Consider the following 18,977-nt stretch of genomic DNA (forward strand, 5'->3'; position numbering starts at 1 on the left):
AGTTGGCAGACGGCCAAATTGATGATGAGTGGTTACCGTCGCCCATGGACATTAGCATTGTCTCTCGCGGAGTAATCCCCTCAAAACTCGTTTGGAGATGGCATAGAGCTCGGCAAAAAGCGTGTCGGTAAGTTCATTACAAAACTGGACGGTACGTGGCACAGTACTGTATTATACTCATATTTATGCACAGAGTTCACAGTACACTGGTTGACGCCTAGCTACCGGACTATATACACACTACATTGTGACTCATGAGGACCGGACAGCTCACCGGGCGTCTTAAGGTCCGTTCATACAGACTGCTCGGAGAGCATCAGCCCGCTTTTTTCTTTTCACACAGACCGGATCGTATACGTTTGAAATTTACCGGAACGGAGCTGCCAACTTCACATAGACCGGCTGGTAGAGGTCTGAACACAATCGAAGCCAGTAGGTTCCTCTTATTATTTCACACGTAACGCTTTCAAGCATTCTTAATGACGATAAAAAAGTCGACACTCAAAAATAAACTTTACTACAATTACTCAAAATTCTGTTTCTCATAATATGATAAAAATCTGCTTTCCTCTCCGAGCCGGTCTGTGTGAACGGATCCTTATAATTTAGGCCGCGACGGCTCAGTACAGTGCAAAAAGACTACTAACCTGGTTCACCTAATAGACGGTGCGTGTAACCTCGGGCCATAGGATGCCAGCGCACAGTACGCGGCTAACAGCGCCGAGGGGGTGTGCGGGATCGCCTCGCTGGGGCGCGGGGGAACCGCGGGGGGGCCAGGGGACGAGGACGGGGACGCACAGGGGGAGCTCGGTGGAATGGGGGCCAGGATCCGCGAGTGGGCCGCCAGCGCCGACCAGCAGTACAGGTCGGCGGTGTCGTCTGCGGGCGGGCGGAACGACCTGAACGGGTCGTTGGCGTCCGCAGCCCTCGCCCCCCCGCTCGCAGCCGACAGACTGCAGAACGTCATTGCCTTCCATCCTCCGTATCTGTTACGAAAGTAGCGTTACGATACACGAATGAGATCATATACCATTAAAATTAACACGAAAACCTGAATATGTGGAATTGAAAATTTAACAATTTGAGAACCATCAAAAAAATTATTTCGTAAAATTTGTTATTATTTTTTGGCTACTAGTTTAAACTACTTTAAAATTATTATTATTATTCTTCCCCTACTGATGGCGTGATCCCCGAGCCACCGGTGCCACCTGGAGAAGTCGCGCGACGTCTCAATTCCATTAGGACAATGAAGACACGGGTCCGTTCAAACCCTAATCCTTACTACGTACCTAGTAGCCAAGATAGTTCGTGACCATACAGTAACGAAGTCCGTGAGTCCGTAATTTCAATACATGAAGTTAAATTATTTTTCTCTTTATTTATGAAGTTGTCTAACATAACTATTATATTAAACGCAGTAAACACAATATAACACAGCTAATAATCAATACAGCATCTTAATTACGAGGCGACGGACGATTGCCGGAGCACAATACACCACAGGTGTCAAAACATCAGTGTGCTTAGTGCGAGTTTCTTAACGTTCTCGATAGCGTGAAAGTTAATTTGTATGCAGTTGGAACAGCGCCCCTAGCGGCAAACGTATGCAAACGATCCCATTCCATACAAATATGAGCTAACTTTTACGATATCGAGAACGTTAAAAAACTCGCACTAAGCACATCGGTCGAAGTTCCGATTACAATCGGATGTGAAACGGCAAGAAGGATACTCACTTGTCTACGACGACCACCGGCCCGTTCTTGTACTCCATCTGGCAGCCGGCCACGAACTCCAGCAGCGCGAAGGAGTCCTCGTAGGGCTGCACGAGCCGGTCCAGCGCCTGCTCCCTCTCGCAGTCACTGCTCGCTCTCCTCACGGCCCTGATGTACTCGTTGTCCTCCGGCCTCCCGGTCGTGTACCGCGTCGTGTCGCCCTCCAGCCAACCGCTGCACTGTATAAACTTAACACTGAGCTGGTAGTCGTCTTGTAGCGAATGCACGCTCACATTAGTCACTTCGATCACTCTATCCGTCGGCACGCCTTCCGGCACACTGTCCACTTTCTCGAAATAGTAGCACGGTCTCCGCAGTTCCGCTTCCTCCTCGACGGACAGCGCGGGGGCCACGGGGGGCGGCGGGGGCGCCGTGTCCGGGGGGGAGCCGGCCGTCCTGTTGGTCCCCCAGTCGGGAAACTTGAATTTTGTCGGGGAGCTCAATTTGAAATTCTTGAGAGACATCTTCGAAGGACTTCTCGGCGATTTGGGTCCGTTCTTCTTTTCGGATACGGAGGAGAATAGGTCGCCATTGGCTATAGATTTGCGGGCGGAGAGGTCTCGGTGTCCGCTCAGTCGCTCTAGGCGTAGATCGGCGCGGTCGAACCTGTGTTATGTCATTACAATTTACTCATTACCGTTTTTTGAAATCGTTGTGTGTGCACTGCTGAGACTTGAATAAATTGTGTGAAAATGACTTTCCCACTATTTCTAAACATAAGCAAATATTCTAAGGGTCCGTCCGGTGCGCACAGACACGTACATGACGTGAGATCGAAGTCTTGATTATGATTTGTGACGTTTTAAGTCGAGGAGTGAATGAAGGCTCACAATATGCTTATGTTTATGAATAGACTAGCGACCCAGCCTCGCTTCGCTTCGGAAACATTATTTTTTATTATTGATAGGCGAGTCCCGCCATGTTGCGCGCGGTACGACAATAACTGCGGGCGACGGCGCGGGACGAAGCTAGTCTAAAAAAAAGCAGCCTAAGTTACTCCTTATATCATCAGCTACCTATTAGTGAAAGTTTCATGAAAATCGGTCAAGCCGTTCCAGAGATTAGCCGGAACAAACAGACAGACAGACAGACAAAAATTGTAAAAAATGTTATTTTGGTGTATTTACCGTATATACATTCATATGCATGTAGTAAAAAGCGGTTATTTCAATACTACAAACAGACACTCTAATATGTATGTTATTTATATGTATAGATTTGAATGCGCCGGATGTTGGCACTAACGTGTGTGTGCGTGTTCAGTGCAAAGTGTACGTACCGGTAGGCGGGCTCGGCGTCGCTGAGCGGGGAGCCGCGCTCGGGGATGAGTCGCTCGTCGTCCGCGCAGTCGCCGGGGTCCCGCCGCCCGCCGCCCTCCGCCTCGCCGTTGGGCGGCGGCGGGCTGTCGGCGGACACCCCCCGCTCCACCTCCCGCTCCGCCCCCCGTTCCCCCCGCCGCTCCGCCTTCCGTTGCGCGACGAGCGTGTCCTTCGACACGAAACTCGCTCGGAAATTCGCAACGAACAGCTCTTTCTCTTCTTCCGTCGGCCAGAACACTTTACATTCCTGCAAATTTTACACAAATATAATATAGTCACTTTTTGCTCAATATGCACGTGGTGTTACGTGGTCAGCGGACCCCATAAATGTCACATGAGAATAGGATCACAATTCGGAACACAATTGGTAGTAAGACCTCTTGTGAGTCCACACAACCACCGCCCTGCCTATTTCTGCGTGAAACAGTAATGCGTTTCGGCTTGAAGGGCGGGGCAGCCGTTGAACTATACTAAGACTGTACAAGTTCGATGTATCGCACAGGGTACGCGCGCATTCACATCAGCACATTTACATCGCTTTACTCAAACTGTAGTAACTGTATATAAAGCGCCAGTACACGTCCAGCACCTACATACAGCGGTACTCACCACATACATAGATAGAATTAGTTACTTTTAGCCAAGTATATAATAAACGCATATTTTTTTACTATCAGTAATTTCTTCGTGTCTAAATATCAAGTTGTGTACGCCACATCAGCAGCGCATACAGAGACCTTAGAACTTATATCTCAAGGTGAGTGGCGCATTTACGTTGTAGATGTCTATGAGCTTCAGTAACCAGTTAACACCAGGTGAGCTGTGAGCTCGTCCTCCCAACTCGTTTCAAAAACCAACATTTTTGAAACGGGTACTATTAAAATAAAAAGTTAGCAACACTCTCTCAGCAGACGCACCGGGTCGGTGGTGTCGGACAGCACTAGCACGAGCTGCGCGGTGTGGTCCCACAGCAGGCGCCACAGCTGGGCCTGGTCCGGCAGCTCGGCGGGCGCGGCGGGGGCGGCGGGCGCGGGGGGCGGGTGCTGCGCCACCGCGTACTCGCGCAGGCGGCGCCGCCCGCACACCCACGACGCGTTCACGTACTCGCTGCCTGTGACGCAACACTCATGGGATGAATCTATACTAATATATAAATCTAGTGGTTTTTACGGATGTTCCTTTATAACTACTGAACCGTGCATCCGATTGCCTTGAAACTTGGTATCCATGTAGAAAATACAAGTACTTAATAAGCTAATATTTATATGAGTGTTGAACTCCCTCATAATAATGACAATTTAAAATAATGTTAATTTTAAATGCCAAGCGAAGCGGACGGGTACAACCAGTAACATATATGGAGCGAGACTGAGTGAGAGAGATAGATGTCGTATTAGGAGGTAAGAAAGAGGGCGAATGAATTTTGAACATATAGTTTTATTTTTAAGTGACGGGAGGGTAGTTACCGGACGCAACGATAGACAAATGCGGTGTAACTCTGAAGACGTAAGACCTTTACATTTCAATATTTATATATAAAAAATGAATTACTGTTCGTTAGTCTCGCTAAAACTCGAGAACGGCTGGACCGATTTCGCTAATTTTGTTCTTGAATTATTTGTGAAAGTCCAGAGAAGGTTTAAAAAATAGATAAATATAAAAATGCTTGGAATTAAATAAAAATAACAATTTTGTTTTCCCTTTGACGTGTCCCGCGTCAGACGGATTCCTTTTGTTTGTTTTAAGTTTATTTTATACAAAAGTTAAGGTATTTTATTTATCGATTGGGGCACTACGAAGTCTGCCGGGTCAGCTAGTTACTTATAATAAGAAATACAGAATATAAATCAAGTTTGTGTAGAGCCATCAACTGTTTCATTGGCCCAACCCGAATAGATGATCCCACATTCATTTGTTCGCTTTCAGTACTTAATTAATCTAAGAATTAACAAACAATTTATAAAGGGTTTTAATTTTATATTACGAACTAAAAAAAAATATTGTTTATATGGGTGAACCAGCTCACTGCCCACCTGATGTTAAGTGGTTACCGGAACCTATAGAGATCTACAACATAAATGCGCCACCCACCTTGAGATATAAGTTCTAAGGTCTCAGTATAGTTACAACGGCTGCCCCACCCTTTAACCCGAAACGCATCACTGCTTCACGGCAGAAATAGGCAGGGTGTTGGTACCTACCCGCGCGGACTCACAAGAGGTCTACCACCAGTAATTAGGCAAATTATAATTTTGCGGGTTTGATTTTTATTACACGATGTTATTTCTTCACCGTGGAAGTCAATCGTGAACAGTTGTTGAGTACGTATTTCATTACAAAAATTGGTACCCGCCTGAGATTCGAACACATCGCTCAACACGAATGCACCGGACGTCTTATCCGTTGGGCTACGACGACTCAAAATTCCTTCACCATGGAAGTCAATCGTGAACGTTTGTTATGAACTAGTAATGAGAGATGAGGCACCTTCGACTCCTGGCTTGGGCAGCAGCAGCACGCGCGCGGCGTCGGCCGGCAGCGCGCCCCGCGGCCGGTTCTTGTGCGCGTTGTGCGGGCCCAGCGCCGCGCCCGCCCCGCCGCCCGCACCCCCGCACGCGCCGCCGCCCGCGCACGCGCACCCGTGCGTTATCAGCTGCACACACACAAACCGTTTGTACAATTTCTAGATACTGTCGACGTGTATTTAGTTCGTTTTAATTTATTTATTTATTTAGTCTCCCGCGAGGTATTCGGGGAGGTGGAGGACCTTGGCCCTCCTCGTCCCCCTCTTCCTCTCAGGAGGCACCGGACTCCGACATAACCCGGTTCGTTACCCCCCCCGGACTGGATATCCGTAAATGGATTCCCCAGCGTTAAAAAAATAAATAAAATAAAAATGGTATATTTAATTCGTGTCTCTCAATAGTATGCTCTCATTTGTTTCTTGAACATTTAATGCAAGTAACAAAAACGTTATTGGTTTTAAAAACAAAAGAAAAAGTGTCCCCAGGCATGACCCGATTCATCCCAAAAGCCGAGATGGATCAGGTCAAGCTAATTATTTAAGTTTATGTGCATATTTTTCAATGAACTATGTATAATAATGCATCGTATATGAAAAATTCAACCTCCGGAATCGTTATCTCAATTTTATTGGTATTACCCTGAGAAAAACCACTGAAAATTTGTGTTGGAATTGGAAAGCGTCCCGATTCCCCCAATCTTTTTTTATATATTTTTATTGCTTAGATGGGTGAACGTGCTCACAGCCCACCTGGTGCAAAGTTGTTACTGGAGTCCATAGACATCTACAACGTAAATGCGCCACCCACCTTGAGACATAAGTTCTAAGGTCTCAAGTATAGTTACAACGGCTGCCCTATCCTTCAAACCGAAAGTCATTACTGTTCCACGGCAGAAATAGGCAGGGCAATGGTACCTACCCGCGCGGACTCACAAGAGGTCCTACCACCAGTAAGTGATCAGTAATCCGCTGTATTGTAGGTTACAGCAAAGCGTTGAAGCGGAAAGGGCGAGGCAGACACGTATCGCTGCACTTTTTTTTGTTTCTACCTAAGCTGAGAGCCTTGAGAGGCTATGTCAGCGTAACCTTAACTAGTAGGTGAGCTCACGGGGCTCAAACCTGACGGTCGTTGCACGCCGTAGTGTGACGTACCATGAACTGTTTCTCCAGGAGGTTGACAGGCGCTGGGCCCTGGAAGGTATAGTGCCGGTTCGCCAAGGCCCTCATGCGTTCCAGCAGAGCGTAGTTCTCGGCGCGGTTCACCCTGTAACGTACAAACAATATATCATACACAAAATAGATACTTTTTTTAAAGGAATTTTATGATTTGGTAACTAAGACCTTTAAGTCATGTCTTATTTAAATTTATGTTGTATGAAGCACTCCTCTTGCTAGGGCCAGTATTAGCAAATTCTCTCAGGTCGAGCTAATGAGCTCATCTACCCGTCAGAGCATAGCTGGAATAACCCATTAAGTTACCTACGAGTAGGTAGGAAAAAAATCGTATCACTAGACTATTATTCTCTTGAAATTAGAAGCTAAATATTGTCTATAATATCTTAACAACATACCTTCGAATTTCTTCTTTCTCCTCTTCACACATATTATTGTAGGCTGCCATCTTGTCTCCATAAGTCACCCCGGTTCTGGGCGCCAAATCATACACGCCTTCCCCTTCACCCTCCCGCATCTCCCTTTCTCCCTCTTTCTCGTCCCCATTGACTATCTCTTTCTCTTCGCTCTCGGACGACGACTTGGGTTCACTATCCAAGTCAACGGTTCGAACAGATTCCTGACTACCTGTATCGTTATTAGTCTCGTCGATTGCGTTTGTCGGCGGCGGTTCATTTTCGACCTTATTTTTGCTGGGATTAAGGTCCAAAACCGCTAGTTCCTCTTCGGTAATGTCTTCGAGTAGCTTGAGTAGATATTGGCGGGTGTTTGAGAACTCGACCTCCGTGTTCCCGCTGCGCACGTGCTCGAGCAGCGCGTCGTGCACGAACACGTATTGCTCCTCCGTCTGCACGAGGTGGTTCCGCTGCGTGCGGGCTCGGCACAGGAAGCCGAGGGGCGACAGGGTTCCCGTCAGCTTCAGCTGATTGAGCTGCGCGTCCAGTACTATGTACGTGCCGGTCCGACCGACGCCCGCGCTGGAATTCAAATTTAATTTTGGGCTATATTATTAAGCAATGTAATGTAATCCTGACTACGTCGTAAAACCCACTTCGATAAACGATAAACCCTCTCATCGTGGCCGCCGGTAACTACATTCCCGATCCTGCGGACAGAATGGAAAGCAGTCGACGTCGCTCCAAACACGTCATTTCGGATCCTCCCGATCCACTAACGGTGCTTTTAGGTACCTCAAGCATCAGTCATCGTTCTCGTCGAACCCGTCGCTTGCGACGAAGGGCTCGTCGAGTAAATTAACCCTCAGACACAGCCCACTGAGTTTCTCGCCGGATCTTCTCAGTGGGTCGCGTTTCGGATCCGGTGGTAGATTCTGCACTCGCACGATTCTTGCTAGGGTTCGTGTTAGCAACGTCGTCAGGCTTGAGCCCCGTGAGCTCACCTACTAGTTAAGGTTACGCTGATATAGCCTCTCAAGGCTCTCAGCTAGGAAGGAAAAAAAATGCAATGTTGCTGAGGAGGACATCGAAGAGGAGCGAAGTGGAGGAGCAGAATAGCAGTTAGCTGACCCCACCACCCGAGAGGTAGATATAATGTAATGGAGGGATGGGGAGGTGTATACCTGCAGTGCACGAGCACGGTGCTGGGGTGCGCGGAGGCGGCCCGCACGAAGGGCAGCACGGCGAGCGGGTGGCGCGGGGTGCCGTGGTCGGGCCACACCGTGTAGTGGTACTGCACCACGGCGCGCTCCGCCCCCCCGCCGCCCGGGGTGGACGGCTCGCTGTCCTGGACACGCACCACACACACACGCGCTCTTAAACGCACACACTCGTAGCAGCCAGTTTACCCATATAACGGGTAAAGTAATTAAATAAATAATAGTTAAAAAAAAACTAACAACAATACACTTTTATAGAAAATCCAACTAAAAAATCGAAAATAAATTTTAATAAATTTGAAAAATGATTTTATTGTAAAAAAAACGCGTAGGGTGCTTTTCGGGATATTATCAAAATAACCTTTCTACTCATAACTGTTCATAAAATATTTATAACTACTGATAACATGCACCCCACGCTTTTTTTACAATAAAATATTTTTTTCTTACACTATTCTTAATTCAACCTTATTAAAATTTATTTTCAGTTTTTAGTTGAATTTTCTATAAAAGCATTTTGTTAATTTTTTTAAGCTATTATTTATTTTTCATTTTTAAATTGAATTTCAATTATTTAATTTTACTTTTTTATTTTATTTTTAATTACGTATTGTCGTCGGTCCTTAATAAGTATACCAAATTCCGAGTTAATCCGGCGTTTTGAAGTTTAAAGTTTCCGTTACATACTAACATACATACGTCTAAAGCTAATAAAAGCGTATTAAAAAGAGACTCCGAGGCAGTGGATGATAATTTTTTATTTACTTATTCCGGAGGTAGATTTAGGATCAACAAGTTGACGAACAATATTTCTACTTAATTTAACTTCCACATCGAAAGTCTGTACCGACACATCTAGACATGTCAATCGTACACTAGTGTAGGGGCGATTACAATCGACACATCGACTTATCGATTTACGACTGTTATTTTTCAATTGCACCTTCTGATAGTTGTTACGAATATGCAGTCAAAAATCTTTGTAACAATTTGTAACAACCATAGATAATACACATAAATTAGTTATAGATAAGCAACTCAACAAAAATGTTTACGGGCGTCGGCCACTAGATGGCTTCGCTTCGATTAATCTGTTATTGCTCCTGTAGATGGCAATAACATATTACCTATCCTATATTTATTTGTGTGTATATGATCTTCCCTGAATGCTGTTGCGCTATTTTCTCCGGCAGCCGCGTTTTGTGTTATAATGACTTCTTTTTCTTCTTGTTTTGAGTACGATTTTCATATTTTATTTCGTTATATAGCGAACGGATATTACTGTGCAAGCGTGTGTATAACGTGCACGACTGGCTAGGGTCCCCGGGATATAACGCACTGCAGGGGGGTTGGGGGGGCGGTACTCACGGGCACGCGCACGCTCATGTGTCGCACGGTGTAGGCGGCGCGCACGTCCTCGTGCAGCAGCGTGACGCGCACGGGCCCGAACTGCGCCGCACTGCCGCGCCCGCCCGCCGGCCAGTACATGTCGCACTTGCGCTGCGGACACAACCCTACCCTCAGCACTCTAGTGGCAACCACATCGCTCTTTGGACATCATCCACTTTTTGTATTGCTTAGATCTGTGGACGAGCTCACAGCCCACCTGGTGTTCAAGTGGTTACTGGAGCCCATAGATCCTAAGCACTCTAGTGACGACCTCATCGCTCTTTGAACATCACCCTCTTTTTTTAGTGCTTAGATCTGTGGACGAGCTCACAGCCTACCTCGTGTTAAGGTGGTTACTAGAGCCCATAGACATCTACAAAGTAAATGCGCCACCCACCTTCAGATATAAGTTCTCAAGTGTAGGTCTCAAGTATAGTTGCAACAAAACAAAAGAGGCAATGTAATCCAAAAAAAAGAATATAAATTTTGAGGTACTGGAGTTAAATTTCGATCATAGAACAAAGGTTTTAAAAGTCTGGTGGTAGGGCACACTACCACCACTCTATCAATTGCAGCCTCATTACTGTTTGAAGGTTGAGGCAGTCATCACACAGCACAATGGAGAATTTGACCTCACGTCTCAAGCGAGTGTGATGGTAGGACCACTTGCAAGTCCGCACGGGTGGGTACCACCACCCCGCCTATTTCTGCCGTGAAGCAGTAATGCGTTTCGGTTTGAAGAGTAGGGTAGCCGTTGTAACTTTACTGAGACCTTAGAACTTATATCTCAAGGTGGGTGGCGCATGTACGTTGTAGATGTCTATGGGCTCCGGTAGCCACTTAACACCAAGTAGACTGTGAACTCGTCTGCCCATCTAAGCAATAAAAAAATTAAAGATAAATAAAAAAATTATGCTGTAACCAACTAGCCTAGCAAATACATTTATTAAAATCTGAACATCCTATCAGTCACTAGTTAAAATTAAATAAACAAAAACATCGACTCACCCGCCCCCTTTCAACCAAGTTGGTGATCATGACCAGCGTGTGCACCCGGTGTTGCCAGATCATTCTCCAGAAGGCGTCGAGTGTTGCCGGCGTGGGGCCCTGCGTCGCGATGTAACGACGCTTCCACAGCGCCCATTCTAGTTTTATCCGGGTGCGCACGCCATCTTGAAAAATAATTAACTTCTGATAGAAAACAAATTTTCAAAACAATCGTTTTTTTAACACTGGCAATAATGAATTCTAAAATCACTAACAGACTTTTTGGCGGGAACGCGAGGAGTGAAGTTGTGTGATTTGTTTTATTTTGTCTATTTAGTGTTTCTTCGGGTTTAAATGTGTAATAATGGTAGTTTATTAACTGTTTAATATCTGTGAAAGTGAACAAATGTGGGAAAATGAAACAAAGCCGCTGGACGTAACTTCTCGGGACCCTGCAAAAAGTGCACTGAAAAAATCTTAGTAAATCTTAGTAAAACCACCATTTTACGGAGATTATATTTCATCCCATATCATCTCATTTCATTTCATTTAATTTCATCCCAGTTGATTAATGTCTCAAATTAATCATCTTCATTTCATTTCACTCCATAATATCATTTTTCATAAAAATATGGATATAAATTAAAATAAGACATGACTTAAAGGTCTCAGTTGCCAGGTCATAAAATCCCTTAAAAAAAATCACTAACACCTATAGTATGTATCTACTGCTGCGTTACATTTACAAAATTGTACAAAAATATTAAATTTACTATAATAAAGAATTATATCTAAAACACTATTATCTTTCACCCGTGAAGACACAGTTTAACAATCCTTAGAGTCGAGAGACACCCTTGATGTAGTACGCCGCACGTGTGGTTAAACTCGATAATATTCCGAATGAGCAAAGCCGCGATTTAACTGCGGATTGTAGAACTGTTTGAAGTCGTCGTGGCCTAAAGGATAAGACGTCCGGTGCGTTCGTGTTGGGCGATGCACCGGTGTTCGAATCCCGCAGACGGATACCACTAATTCCGCAAAATTATAATTTGCGTAATTAGTGGTGGTAGGACCTCTTGGGGATCCGCGCGGATAGGTACCACCACCCTGCTTATTTCTGTATTGAAGCAATAATTGAGGGGTAGGGCAGCCGTTGTACTGAAACCTTAGAACTTATATCTCAAGGTGGGTGGCGCATTTACGTCGTAGATGTCTATGGGCTCCAGTAACCACTTAACACCAGGTGGGCTGTGAACTCGTCTACACATCTAAGCAATAACAAACAGTGCTAATACTGACCGATGTCGACATACACGTCGTCCAGCTCGGAGTCGTCGCTCCTGTCGCTGTCGTAGTCCTCTCTGTCCTCCGACTCCACGATGCCGCTGAACTCTATGTTGAGGAACGCCGACTCTATGCCCTCCGCTAGCAGGGGAGGCGGCTTCGATTGTTTTATTGACGGCGGCCTGGGCGGGGACAACGGTTACAACAGAAGCAATCAACTTTTTTTTTTATCGCTTAGATGGCTGGACGAGCTCACAGCCCACCTGGTGTTAAGTGGTTACTGGAGACCATAGACATCCGCAACGTAAATGCGCCATCCACCTTGAGATATAAGTTCTAAGGTCTCAAGTATAGTTACAACGGCTGCCCCACCCTTCAAACGGAAACGCATTACTGCTTCACGACTTAAATAGGTAGGGCGGTGGTACCTACCCGCGCGGACTCACAAGAGGTTCTACCACCAGTACAAACAACTTTAAGATTTATAATAAATACGAGTTTCTAGTTAAGATTTTGTTTTTCTCTTGTTTGTGAGAATTGATTCAATATAGTAGATTCATATAATATTAAATAAAAGTAAATATATTTGTATAATGTATTATAATATAAAGTGTGTGTGTGTGTGTGTGTGTGTGTGTGTGTGTGTGTGTGTATTTGTGTGTATATATACTGTTTTGTATCTTGTAATATGTATATATTATTATATGTAATGTTTACTGTATGCACTAGGTTTGTGTTCCTAATTCTTCTTTCCTTCTGCGGGCCTACTGGAAGAGATTTCAACGTGAAATAAGTAGTGTCCTTGTACTCTGTATCCTTATTGTCGTGTTTCTTCTAACAGCTGTGTGTACAAAATATATTAATAAATAAATAAATATAGATTCAATTTTCAAAAGTTTACTAACTAATTTATCAGTAAATGTATCTTACCGATCAGGTTTATCTCTCTTCCTGAGTTTAGCTTTGATCCTGGCGAGGTGGTCGGCCCCCAGCTGCGGCAGCACGCCGTCGATGAAGTTAGCGTTGACGTAGTCGCAGGGCGCGCCCGCGCCGCCGCCCCCCGCGCACCCCGCCGCGCCGCACCGCCCCCCCTCCGACACGCACACGCGGGAGTGGTCGTCTGTGTACACGCAGCGACACACGATTACAAGCGTCGCGCACATTGACTCAAATTCAACTCAACTCAAAGTTTTACTGGTGGTAAGACCTCTTGTGAGTCCACACGGGTAGGTGCCACCGTCCTGCCTATTTCTGCCGTGAAGCAGTAATTCGGTTTGAAGATGAGACCTTAGAACTTATATCTCAAGGTGCGTGGCGCATTTACGTTGTAGATGTCTATGGGCTCCAGTAGCCACTTAACACCATGTGGGCTGTGAGCTTGTCCACCCATCTAAAAACAAGCCTGACATTGACGAACGTAGCAATGTTCACCTTCCATGAGGCAATTATCAAAGAAAGTCAGTACCAACCTGAGCACATTCAACGTCCATTGAGCGACCAAAAATGAGATCTTTGAATACAACCCATTGTACGTTGAAGTGACCGGACTCCTCAGGGAAGGCCACCTTCCCTCACGCTAGCATGCTGTTCGATTAGTGATTTTTTCTTTCATTTTTATCACTAACCAACTCACTAACAAATGACAAAACGAAATACAGTACCGATAACGCTTATCGACAACAATAATGCGCATCACTATGCCCGTCCATAAGGCTCGTGAGTGGAAGAGAGAGCGAAATACTCGCTTTATCGCTCCGATTTTTTATGACCCAAACTGCACGGATAAAATATTTCTACTATAGTCGAAATCTACTATGGTCCACATTTTAGATTAGACACGGCCTTCAGTAATGAAGAGACCGACTCAGAAGAAGAAGAAGAAGATAGTCGAACAGTAAACAGATGACAGTAAAGCTGCGTACTCACAGGCAGTGATGTTCAAGTACCGGTTCTTCAGCCGGTTCTCTGGGCGGTGGCTGTGGTGGCTGGTGTGCCCTAACGCGTTCGATCTCGATACAACGATTTCGTATTCTTTACTGCAAGAATTCATTACATTAGTAAACTATTTATTAGCATAATGAACAATAAGAAGTATGTATATATTATATTTTTCAGTTAAACGGAATAAGTGCCTATCGCCACGAAACAATAAACACAGTTTTCTGAAACGACTAATATTGGTTGTTAATTACTAAGTGAGTCTAATTACTTTTACTGGTGGTAGGACCTCTTGTGAGTCTGCACGGGTAGGTACCGCCACCCTGCCTATTTCTGCCGTGAAGCAGTAATGCGTTTCGGTTTGAAGGGTAGAGCAGCGGTTGTAATTATAATGAGACCTTAGAACTTATATCTCAAGGTGGGTGGCGCATTTACGTTGTGGATGTCTATGGGCTCCAGTAACCACTTAACACCAGGTGGGCTGAGCTCGTCCACACATCTAAGCAATAAAAAATAAAAATCTAGTAATCAGTGATTTTTCACTACAAGATCTGAGTTAGATTTTCGGTCGACTTCAATATTGTGATTTATACATCCCAAGCATTCATTTTCATTGTGATTTCCGTAATAAAATTGATGATTGATCTACCTAAATCCAATATCTCCGTCGGCATGCAGCGCGGCGACGTGTCTCGGGAAGGCGGTGGCGGAGAGCGCGGGGTGGTGGGTGCCGGCGATGCGGGGGGGCGGACCCCCGCGGCCCCCCGCCGGCCCCCCGTCCGCCGCCGCACAGCCGCCGGACCCCGGCGCCATGCCTATACCTACTGACAAACAAAATGTATGTTAATGACATAGTTTTTTATTTTTTATGATTAAAGTATTACTTGTGGCACGAAAGCCTTTCCAATTTCACCAGGACAGGTGGGCGAGCAATGGCTCAGCCAGGAGGGGTGGAATTTGCTAACACCTGCCCGAGCGCCTCCGAAGGAGACCTAAAAACTCAAGAGCAGCTGCTTCGCGAATGAATCTACTACCGGATCGGAATCGCGACCCGCTGAGAAAATCCGGCGAGAAACTCAGCGGGCTGATGCGTGAGTTAGGTTGCACGTCGAACTCTTTGTCGAGTTCTACCAACCAATACGGTTACCGGGGTCCCTAAGCCTGGTCCTAGTGTTAGAGCTAAAGGCGACAGACATAATTGGCTCGTTAATAGCTCTTCACAAATATAAATCGATATAGCTTTGACTGTTTGATCAGATCACGAATTGATTAAGAAAGTGCGGTCACTTCGCACAAAAAGGGGGAGGATCGCACTTATTGGTATTAGTAGCGGTCAATTATGATGACCGCCTCTTTATTATTTAAATGTCACTTATACAAAATGTTAAAAGAGAAAACATTGTTACCGGGCTTCTTGTAGGAGTTTAGTGGGGCTCTCGCACCTCTCTCCCCTCCCTCCTCCAAGTAATTGTATGCCGCACTTATGCACTTACTCAGACGAGACCTACATCTGTAAGAAATAGAGATAAGAATATTAATATCAAGTTTTAAGCCGGCTTGGCAGTGGATCCATTCATAAAACAGTATATACCATCACTTGAATGCGCAAACTATTATTAAAATCACAGCTCCGATATCGATACCGACATATCGATATGGTATCGTTTATTCTAAATAATACGCATGCAATTTACTTTAGGCCCCTATACAAAACAATTCAATGAACACGTAACCCATTCAGAAACAGAAGTTACAGTCGTGTTAATGCTAGACAGAGACCGCATTATATGTGATGACGTCAGTGTTTTACTTCGCATGACTTTAGCTTGTGAGTAAAAGCAACGTAAACTCACCTACAGTATACCAACGCCAGGCCGACAGCGGCGAGTAGCGCCAGAGGCAGTATGGCCAGTAAGGCCTTGGTCTTGGCGTCCCCCTGCGGCGCGTCCCCCACTTCTGCGCCCGCCCCCGCTGCCCCCACCGCCCCCTGCTCCCCGCCGCGCTCCACACACGACTCGCTCGACACCTCCTGAGAGGAATATCAACATAATTTCTCTAGGATTGTCATTTCACACCGCATTGTACTTGTTTTTTAAGGAATTTTATGACCTGGTAACTAAAACCTTTAGGTGAAGTCTTATTTTAATTTATATTCTTATTTTAAAAAATGATAATATGAAAGGAAATGGTGGCATTTACTTTTTCAGTGGACTTTTTGGAAGATCCCGAGAAGTTACATTTAGCGGCTTTGTTTGATTTTCCCACATTTGTGCACTTTCACAAATACTAAACAGTTAATAAACCACCGTTATTTCTAGAGGTCGGAGTAGGTAGATTGATTTAAGGTCGTTGACGTCAAACGTAGAGGATAATATGGATATGCCTCCAAAATACCGGAACTTCATATTTATTGTGATATTTGTTCCAGAATTTTGAAATTAGCGTGAATCTGTGTTTAAGGTGAAAAACGTATTAATAATATTAATCTACGCTACCAGTACTAGCTAATGGTAAAAGAAATCAGTTTTTTTTTATTTTATACAAAAACACCTTGGAATAGTTACACCGTATTGTCCCTTTCTGTTGAATTAGAAATTACGCTTGTCAGTATGAGTCAAAACTTACACAGGGCTTTTTGTAACTTTATCTCATAAATACAGAAATTGTATCCGATGACGATTAAAAATATTTTTTTCAATTTAAAAAAGTAATCATTATGGATAAAATGACATGTCCATATTATAATATATTGATGCAAAAATTATATAAAATCAATGTACCTAATCCAACCACTGGTTATTACACATCTAAACCTGAAGACACACTAAATATAAAACAAATCACACAATTTGACTCCTCGCGTTCCCGCCAAGAAGTCCCACTGTACTTGGAATATTATAAATTTTGAATACCGTCATTTTAGAATTAATTAAACTAAACTTTCGTCTATAGTTGACAAATAGAATATCCAAATCGCACCGCTATGGGTGCTAAAGTTACACGTACCTGAGCGGCCGAAGGTTTCCCCATCACAAGCGAGCCTTCCTTAGCAATAGAAAACGTGACAGCATACAGGATCACTTCGTAGCGAGTATTGTTCCAGAGTTCAACCGGCTGTGAAAAAATAAAAATATTCAGAAATTATTTAGAAGGACTGTTATACATAAACGGAAAAATGTTTTTTTTATGCATCCTATGAATTCGCGGGGTCGTTGACCTAACGCGTCATCTATTCACGTTACATTGCGTGGCGCTTACAAAACATAAATCTCTTGTTACGCTGTGAACATCACCAGCCTCTCCGGGACACGAGTACCAGATTCATTCGCGAAGCAGCTGTTCTTGAGTTGTTAGGTCTCTTTCGGAGGCGCTCGGGCAGCTGTTAGCAAATCCTACCCCTCCTGGCTGAGCCATAGCTCGCCCACCTATCCTGATGAAACGCGAAAGGCCTCCGAGCCACCACTAATCCCACATTCATAAACAAAAAGACACAAGTACTGTTGTATCTCAGTCTAAGATACTTACGACGCTAAAAAACGTTTCCAAATCATCCTTGCTGGTCGGAAACGTGACCGTCTTCCTCGGGTGGTGTTCCGGTATCTTCCTCAAGGTCACTACGTATTGGTTGAGCGTGTTGTTGAAGTAAAGGGGTTGTCGCCATTGTATGTAGAGTGAACCTGTATTTTTTTTTAATAAAAATTATTAGTTCAGAGCGCCATCTGTACTTCAAAAAACCATAATGTTATAACACATCCTATGTATTGAGGGATCAAAGGCTATTCGATTTAAACGACATTTTGCTAAATACGTGATATTTATCTTTGTAATTAAAGGTGCGTTTTATTTGATACTAGCTGACCCGGCAGACTTCGTAGTGCCTCAATCGATAAATAAAAGACCTAAGCTTTTGTATAAAATAAACTTAAATCAAAACAAAAGGAATCCGTCCGACGGGGGACACATCAAAGGAAAAACAAAATTGTTATTTTTATTTCATTCCGAGCATTTTCATATTCATCTACCTTTTAAACCTTCTCTGGACTTCCACGAATAATTCAAGACCAAAATTAGCCAAATCGGTCCAGCCGTTCTCGAGTTTTAGCGAGACTAACGAACAGCAATTCATTTTTATATATGTATATAGAAAATAGAAGAAGGAAGATAGATAAATAGATAGATTAGCATAAACAGTTCGATGTTTTTAATTGAACTTCAATTAAGTTTATTCCATTCAAATAGCCGAAGAAGTTTTTTCGTTATGTTTTTTTTTCCAAATTTTAAACTTTAAATGGCTCTCCTGCAAAGTTGCAAAAATGTTGCTTAAACCAAATATTCTTTCACACCTCAATATACATAGGTAAAGATGAATATTATCATTCTCTGTTATTGTTGTTACGTGAATTTTGTAACACAAAACAGGAAGAGGCCTTGAAGTTATTCTACTACAGCGCAGAAAAAATACTTCAAAAAAACTATCCTTTTGGCTACTAATTTTCTACACTGATTTTTAAATAAAACCATAATAATGTTTTAAAAAATTATAACTAGAATTCACCGCATACACACCAAATATTCATACACTTTGTTAATACCAGTAAACCGGAGTCTATCTTGAGATAAGAGATGATGAAATAAGCAGAGTAATATTACAAACTCGTGGGGGTCCGTGGGGGCTCTGAATCCTACGACCTACCACTAGCAACCAGTAAATTAAGATCCTCATGCCTCACTAGCCCATCCAATGTGCAACTAGCATTTTTTATTTAACAATAGTACATTGTGCACCGCGGGAGAAAAGTAGAACATTTCCTCCCGCGTGTAAAATTGCCAAATGGCAAACACGCGGGATGAGATGTCCTACTGTTCTCCCGCGGTGCACATACTATTTTTCCTCCTACCAGGCCAGTTCTTGGAGTACCAAGCCGGGGTCCGAGCAATTTTACACGCGAGAGGAAATGTCTTACTTT

At 44.1% G+C, this 18,977-nt stretch overlaps 1 protein-coding gene and 1 long non-coding RNA gene across 3 annotated transcripts in view; one reads left to right on the forward strand and one right to left on the reverse strand.

Annotated features, from left to right (window-relative positions):
• Nucleotides 1-18,977, forward strand: part of LOC149499508 (uncharacterized) — a 178,618-nt gene that overhangs the window by 87,990 nt on the left and 71,651 nt on the right. The gene's annotated exons all lie outside the window — the stretch shown is intronic.
• LOC114253472 (uncharacterized) overlaps nt 1-18,977 on the reverse strand; it is a 36,621-nt gene that overhangs the window by 9,439 nt on the left and 8,205 nt on the right. The window contains exons 4-21 of one of the 2 annotated variants that reach the window (XM_089739557.1): nt 17,536-17,687; nt 17,017-17,124; nt 15,864-16,039; nt 15,417-15,520; nt 14,660-14,831; nt 13,999-14,108; nt 13,003-13,192; nt 12,088-12,254; nt 10,807-10,970; nt 9,778-9,909; nt 8,374-8,537; nt 7,193-7,771; nt 6,774-6,885; nt 5,585-5,750; nt 4,015-4,208; nt 3,058-3,344; nt 1,740-2,384; nt 648-986 (exon numbers count right to left, since the gene is read on the reverse strand). In XM_089739557.1, coding sequence (XP_089595683.1) covers nt 653-986; nt 1,740-2,384; nt 3,058-3,344; nt 4,015-4,208; nt 5,585-5,750; nt 6,774-6,885; nt 7,193-7,771; nt 8,374-8,537; nt 9,778-9,909; nt 10,807-10,970; nt 12,088-12,254; nt 13,003-13,192; nt 13,999-14,108; nt 14,660-14,831; nt 15,417-15,520; nt 15,864-16,039; nt 17,017-17,124; nt 17,536-17,687 — 3,956 coding nt within the window. In that variant the 3' untranslated portion in view covers nt 648-652. Of the gene's footprint in view, nt 1-647; nt 987-1,739; nt 2,385-3,057; nt 3,345-4,014; nt 4,209-5,584; nt 5,751-6,773; nt 6,886-7,192; nt 7,772-8,373; nt 8,538-9,777; nt 9,910-10,806; nt 10,971-12,087; nt 12,255-13,002; nt 13,193-13,998; nt 14,109-14,659; nt 14,835-15,416; nt 15,521-15,863; nt 16,040-17,016; nt 17,125-17,535; nt 17,688-18,977 lie in introns of both variants that reach the window. The other variant, XM_089739556.1, reaches the window with a different exon arrangement.

Source organism: Bombyx mandarina, chromosome A1, assembly GCF_030267445.1.
Source record: "Bombyx mandarina strain Sakado chromosome A1, ASM3026744v2".
In the NCBI taxonomy this organism is placed as follows: domain Eukaryota; kingdom Metazoa; phylum Arthropoda; class Insecta; order Lepidoptera; family Bombycidae; genus Bombyx; species Bombyx mandarina.